The sequence below is a fragment of the Theropithecus gelada genome, chromosome 5, assembly GCF_003255815.1.
Source record: "Theropithecus gelada isolate Dixy chromosome 5, Tgel_1.0, whole genome shotgun sequence".
Lineage (NCBI taxonomy): Eukaryota > Metazoa > Chordata > Mammalia > Primates > Cercopithecidae > Theropithecus > Theropithecus gelada.
This window is the reverse complement of record NC_037672.1, coordinates 37,885,323-37,892,802: the sequence shown is the minus strand read 5'-3', so window position 1 is coordinate 37,892,802 and position 7,480 is coordinate 37,885,323. Positions and strand designations below refer to the sequence as shown.

The window sequence follows — 7,480 nt, the reverse complement described above, 5'->3', positions numbered from 1 at the left end:
TCAGGAAGGTGGTAATGTACAAATGGGCTTCCTTGGCACCGGAGAAGGGGAAGCGAGAAGGAAATGGAGATGTTTTTGTGATATCAAAGTCACCTGTGAGACAGGATGCTGTGTTGATGATGACCGGGAAACTGCTTGATGTAAGTGTCTGTGAAATGATGAAGAGGCCTGTGGTGAGAACCACCCAGGGGCCAAATAACCTCGCGTGGCTTCATTCTGTGTCTCTTTAGTCTCAGTTTGTTCTCAGTTGCATGGAAACAACCAAAGCCGACAACCAAACCTTTCAGCTACAAATCTACCTCACAACTCAAATCTACCTTTTAGAGCTAATCTAAGCATTCAGGTGTCTCTAAAAATAACCATGTTACATTTCTGTTTTGTTGGGAGGCTCTAATAGTTTAAAAACACTAGCTAGTCAGGCTGAACGGAGCTGGGTTTGAATCCTGGCTCTTTTTTTTTTTGCTAGTTGTGTAATTCTGGATGAGGTAGATAATGTCTCTGGGTCTCAATGTTCTCATTTGTGCAGGGAGATGATAATAATATCTACCTAATAGGGTGATTATGGACATGAAGTGGGATAATGCAAATAAAATCCTCAGCACAATGCCCAGCACACAGTAAATGCATGTTAGTGATTATGACTGAATCTTTTGTACCAATTGTTTTCTGGTTAATGGTGAAATAAGACAAAAAAAATGTAGAGGAAGAGAAGGGAAATAAGAGATATGGAAAAGAGGGGCAGGATGTTAAAAGCTGATCCTGGAAGACAGGTACTTGGTGACTGTCAAAAAAAAAAAGTCCTAAGAGAGAAAAAGGATAAAGATGGCAGAGACTCAGAGGCAGAAGCTTAGCCTTGTTTTTTGCCCAGGTTTCATCCATCTGGCCTTGGCTTCCACGCTTGCTTTTCCTTCCAAGTGGCAGCTTCCAAACCTCGTGGTGAAACCCAGGGCAGGGAGATAGAACATCTCTGGATCACCCTAAACTTCTGCACTCAGTGAAGGCATTTAAGAAATAAACATATTCTTCTTTTGCAATATAGAATTCCTTTGAGACTAATACAAGAGACAATCCTGTCAAGTGAGTCAGCAGTGACCACAGGCTGATATAATCCAATTGCTTTTTGGCTGACAGCTCAGGCGGAGAAAAATTCACTCTGATCCAAAGGTAAATGTAGTTTAAATCCCAACACAAAATTCATAATCAGCTTCTATTCCTGGTCTATGATGACCCCAGACACTAGAAATAGCAGAAATACCATTAATACATTTCCTACTGTTTGGGGTGTAATGATTTAATCATTGCTAAAGGTAAAATGCTCAAAGGGTAGAATAATTCAGATTATTTTCAGGGTCTAAGAAAAAAAAAGGCCGGGTGCAGTGGCTCATGCCTGTAATCCCAGGACTTTGGGAGGCTGAAGCGGGTGGATCACATGAGCTCAGGAGTTCGAGACCAGCCTGGCCAACATGGTGAAACCCTGTCTCTACTAAACAAATACAAAAATTAGCTGGGTGTGGTGGTGGGCACCTGTAATCCCAGCTACTCGGGAGGCTGAGGCAGAATGGCTTGAACCCGGGAGGCGGAGGTTGCAGCGAGCTGAGATTGCACTACTGCACTCCAGCCTAAGGGACAGAGTGACAGTGTGTCTCAAAAAAAAAAGAAAAAAGAAAAAAGAAAAGAAAGAAGAAAGAAAGAAGAGAAAGAAAGAGAGAGCGAGAGAAAGAGAAAGAAAGAAAGAAAGAGAAAGAGAGAGAGAGAATGGTGTCTTTCCTCAGAATTGGATAGCAGTAGACATTCTAGTGCAGCATCCAGTATGGACGGACATACAGCAAATGAACATAAACTTGCATAAGTGATGAGATAATCTAGATAAAACACATGGTTAACTGTATCTTTTTTTTTTTTTTAATGGGAAGAATGGCTGGTCTGAATACACTCCTATGTTTTTATGAATTCTAATCGACTACAAAACCAGAGCGAAATTGAAGCTCTAAAATGGATTTTCAGTATGATCTCTTCTGATGAGCCTTTACAAACACAGTAATTTAAGACACCAAGTTGAAGCCTGGATCTGCATATCAAAATGTAGGGCACGCTTACTTAGGAGGAAGATCAGAGGGCAATTTTTACATTATAGAAAAACTAGCTCGACCCTGAAAAATAATTGCGTTTATAAAACATTAAATATCATTTGAAGTCATGTATTATGATCAACCCCATCTGTTCAACACACACACACGCGTGCGCGCGCGAACACACACACACGTTTTTAGGAAAGATGAGAAATTAATGTTCATTTCAAATTTTTGCTGAATTGCTTCCCTGAGATGTTATATCCTGGACCTCCGGGATGGCTGTGATTGGAATCTGTCTGCCTTTATTTCTAACATGAAAACAGCATGGCCTGCTTGTGCAGAAGGTGACTTTCCAGGTATCTGAGCACCTTGGGGAAGCTGATCTCTACAAACCACTGAGGAACGCTCTTATTTCCCTATTCAGGCCTCTTCCTTGTATTCAGCACTTTCCTTCAGCCTGCCCAAGGCTGGAACTTCCTTCATCCCCTCTGAGCCCTCAGCTGAGCTCCATAGTTCCTTAGCTGGTACTGCTGAGGCTGTAGCACATCCTCACTCACCCCTGCCAGGTCCTCAGCTCATCGCACTGCTCATTTAGCTATGAGTTTGATGTGCAGCCCAGGGTGACACACGGAGAAAACAGAGCCTTCTCTTCTCGGTGGGGTACAATATTTAAGCTAAGGCCTATGCTTTAAGATTTGGGACTCCATTTTGCCCTTCGATCTGTCTGTATCAATACCTGAAAGCAGTTTTTCTCGAACTCATTTTACTTTGAATTTGAGACCCGCTTTTGATGCTTCTTATTTAATAAGACATAGGCACAGGCCTACATTCATTATTTAGACTAGAACTTATTTTGCACTTGATGTTAAGAAAAAGCTGGCATGCTTGTTCAGGGTAATTGCATAGAATGAAATGAACCCAATTTATGTAAAGGATTATTGAAGGAACAAAAAACTTCCAAGGTAAGCCTTTTAAATCATTCATTTAGTAACTGACTGACATTTGCACAGATCTGGATCCTGCGCTTTGCCAGGTTTTAAAGCAAAGCAAAGAAGCAATTATTTAAAAGTGATGGTGAAAAACAGTATTGAAAGAAATCCTAGAGGGTGGATCTATTTTAAGTGATTATTCTCTCTTATATAATGTAATTCGCAGACTATGGAACTAGGTCCAGGGAATCCTCTCTCAGCCTGTGTTCACCTGGCAACCTTAGACACTCCAGCATTAGAAGGTAAGTGCAATGCCAATGACACCAACTACTTCTTTTCAATAATTACCTCTTATTCTTTTAAACATTTATATTTCATTTTATCATTAAAGTTTTTGCTATGGACACACTACACAGGTGCTGTTAGGCTTAAAGTCTAAGTCTGGGATTCTAGCTCCTTGAAAAATACTTGTTTTCCTTTTTTTCTCCCTTTTTATTTTTTTAGTTGAGACAGCGTCTCCCTCTGCCGCCCAGACTGGAGTGCAGTGGTGCATCATGGCTCACTGCAACCTCTGCCACCCGGGCTCAAACGATTCTCGTGCCTCGGCCTCCTGAGTAAATGGGATTACAGGCGCGAACCACCACATCCGGCTTTTTTTTTTTTTTGTATTTTTAGCAGAGACAGGGTTTTACCATGTCGGCCAGGCTGGTCTCGAACTCCTGACCTCAGGTAATCCGCACACCTCAGCCTCCCAAAGTGCTGGGATTACAGGTGTGAGCCATTGTGCCCCACCACTTGTTTCTCTTTTACATTTCCAGTTAATGTCTAAACCCATCTGATGCAAAAAACAAAATGCCAACAAAAAACCGATGTGACGAAATTGTAAAGCTAAATCATTTCCTCTGCTCTACACATAAAAAGTCTAAAATTGATGAAGAGGTAAATGCAACATTTTCATCAGTTAATCATTCTCTAGACTTAGTAACAAAAGCATTTCTGGCAATCAGAAAAGGGGAAAAATCTTTAATTGATTTCTCAGGTAGTTTTTTCCAGATTGTACATAAAGTGTTCTTATGTTTTCCATTTGGATGTTTCAGGAGACATACAAATGAAATACAGTACATAGACAAATGAAATGCTAATAAGAAGTAGGATGATATTAAAATATCCCTACTTTGCCTGTATGGAACAAAGGCAGTCTACTCCATCAGGGGAATCAAAGCAAATGTGAACAAGAGGTTTCCCCCTTGCAAAACTATGAGCTTCATTTGCCCTGGAGGGAGCTACTAGGCAAGGCTTCACGTGACAGTGCCTGTAGGGATGCCCATGGGGCTGTGAAGCACGTGTGTTCTATAGAACACGCAGCTGCAACGAAGGTGTGGCGCTCAGGAGAAGCAGCCACTGACAATGCACCTCCTGGCTGCATGGTCTTCTGTGCAGCCTCTCATGGATCAATATACCGGTTAGTGAAAACACACATCAGTATTTTCTGTCCTGCGGCAACGATGACGATGTTTGCCACCAGCGAGTGTGATCTGTGAAGCGATTTTAAAATGCAGTCCTGGGATTCTACTGTATTGAAACACCTTTGATTTTCTATCTGAATATTTCCAAGCTTTGTAATTATGCCATCATGTGCTTGTGATCATAAGAAATTCATTTTGAACTAAATACTCTTCAGTATCCCTTTTCATATATATTTTCACCTCATATATATAGTTCGGGATAAAATAGTGTAAAGAGTATAGGAAAATACAACAAATTAAAGGGTAGGACATTAAAAAATCCCCACGAATTTACCTTGTTCTTCAAAGTTTTTAGGGTTTAAAAGTTTATTGGTATTTTAAGCCAGTGGTCCCCAACCTTTTTGGTACCAGGGACCAGTTTCATGGAAGACAATTTTTTCACGGACTGGGGGTAGCAGGATGGGGGTGGGGGATGGTTTCGGCATGAAACTGTTCAACCTCAGATCATCAGGTATTAGGTTCAGATTCATCAGGCATTAGATTCTCACAAGGAGCACACAACCGAGCATGTGCAGTTCACAACAGGGTTCACACTCCTATGAGACTCTAATGTCGCTGCTGCTGATCTGACAGGAGGCGGAGCTCAGGTGGTAATGCAAGCTATGGGGAGCAGCTGTAAATACAGATGAAGCTGTGCTCACTCACCCACCGCTCACCCCCTGCTGTGCGGCCTGGTTCCTAACAGACCATGGACTGGTACTGGTCTGTGGCCTGGGGGTAGGGACTTCTTTAAGCAGTTTAAGAATTATTCTCTTTCAGAATATCTACCTCTACTGGGATAAGATCAGGTTTCTTTACTGTGAGCACACAGTAGGTGCTCAATAAACGCTTGTTGCAAGAATGAATGACTGGCTGGGCGCAGTGGCTCATGCCTGTAATCCCAGCACTTTGGGAGGCCGAGGCGGGGGACCATGAGGTCAGGAAATCGAGACCATCCTGGCCAACATAGTGAAACCCCGTCTCTACTAAAAATACAACAACAACAAAAAAAAATTGGCTGGGCCTGGTGGCGCATGCCTGTAGTCCCAGCTACTCAGGAGGCTGAGGCAGGAGAATCACTTGAACCCAGGAGGAGGAGGCTGCAGTGAGCCGAGATTGTGCCAACGCACTCCAGCCTGGTGATAGAGCGAGACTCCATCTCAAAAAAAAAAAAAAAAAAGAATGACCATATGTTCCTTTTTTTACCATAATAGGTAAAAATCTATAAGTAGTGTTATTTTTGCCTGCGACATTTATGTAACAAAACAAAGTTCAGTTTTAGAATTGATTTAAAGTAATACTATAAGAACGGAACATTTAAAGGTTGAAATTTAAAGGATTAAAAAAAAAAGTCTAAGGTCTGCCCATGAATTTCTAAATACAGCATGCTTAACCAAGAAAATGAACATGAATATTTGTAAATAAATTTCAGATGAAAGGAAATTTTCAATATAAGCCGTGTAAGTTTAAATTAACTTAAAGAAAACACAATTGTTTGTAAAAATAATTATACACATTGAGAGAAATGATAACTCTCTCTAAATTTGCATTCTCAATATTGTCTGTGCAAAATTGCTTGTAGTGTCCTCAAATGGGTGTCTGTGGCCAGGTGCACAGAGAACATCCCCTTAAATGGTACATATTGAGGCAAGGCGGCCAGCTGTCTCCTTTAACTAGATGGAGTCTGGCCAGGTCATGGCTGTGCTTTCAAACAACTGGTCTGGATATGTGAGACCTGCAGAACAGGCAGCAGCAGCTGGAAGGCATCCTGTATGTACGTCGTGCTGTTGCAGCCCTGCGAGAGGAGAAAAATGAGATTGAAGGGTTATTTTCATAGTTCAACCTTGACAATTCTTCCAATTGGATAATGTCGCCACTCTTCAACCCACTCCCCAATACTGGATTGTATTTATCTTGCAATGTTGGTGCTTAAAGCAAGTGTAAACACATGCTTTTGGATGGGGCATGTCCAGCTCTCAATTATCTATACTAACAGAGAGAATAATTCACTCGAGATAAGGCAAATCATTTTCATGGATTTTTTTTTTTTTTTTTTTTTGAGATGGAGTCTTGCTCTGTCACCAGGCTGGAGTGTAGAGGCACGATCTTGGTTCACTGCAACTTCCGCCTCCCAGGTTCAAGTGATTCCCCTGCTTCAGCCTCCCGAGTAGCTAGGACTACAGGCGCGTGCCACCACGCCCAGCTAATTTGTTTGTATTTTAGTAGAGACGGGGTTTCACCATGTTGGCCAGGATGGTCTTGATCTCCTGAATTCGTCATCCACCTGCCTCGGCCTCCCGAAGTCCTGGATTACAGGCGTGAGCCACTTCTGTGGACTTTTAAGATCCATCAGTGTGTGTACATTTTTGGCCCAGGGTATTTCCTGTCTTATCTACCCCTTTCCCAGATCAACCCTACTGCCCTGAAATAACACAAAAACACAGTATGAAGGAGGTCAGTTTGTCCTACCCTACAGATCGATAAATAAGAATCGTCAACATAAAGCTAACTGGAGATATTATTGGGCAGTTATTCACAGCAAATTTGAACACTGTTATTCTCCTATGCATGGTACTTCTTGCTTGGTTGGCATAGCTGACATTATTATTCCTGTTTTGTGGTGCACTAACACACAGTATTGGATGGAGAGGCCTTTTAAAGGCTAGGGTAACTAAAACATGTAAAAACATCTATTGGGGAAACAGAAAATACATTTGACCTCATATTCCTCATACCTGACATGGTAAGTTAATTTTATGCCTTCTGGGTGGCCAAGGGAGAGATTTTTCTTGTACCACACTCTGCCTCTGACTGCCAGGGTTTTCTCTTAGCTGTGTCTGTCCCTCCAAGACCTGCCCCTACAGCTCCTATTCCTTCTGGCTGATGCCATCCTACTGTGCAGCTGCATCCTAAACAATAATATTCAGTGCCATCACTTAGTTATTTCTGTACCTTTGTCGTTTTCCTTAACAGT

General features: G+C 41.9%; 1 protein-coding gene across 7 annotated transcripts in view; it reads right to left on the bottom strand.

Annotated features, from left to right (window-relative positions):
• Positions 1-4,009: 4,009 nt before the first annotated feature.
• The window catches only part of FAM114A1 (family with sequence similarity 114 member A1), a 79,147-nt gene continuing 75,676 nt past the window's right edge, over positions 4,010-7,480 (bottom strand). For all 7 annotated transcript variants that reach the window (XM_025385862.1, XM_025385861.1, XM_025385856.1 and 4 more), the window contains one exon: positions 4,010-6,301. In XM_025385862.1, coding sequence (XP_025241647.1) covers positions 6,200-6,301 — 102 coding nt within the window. In that variant the 3' untranslated portion in view covers positions 4,010-6,199. The remainder of the gene's footprint in view (positions 6,302-7,480) is intronic.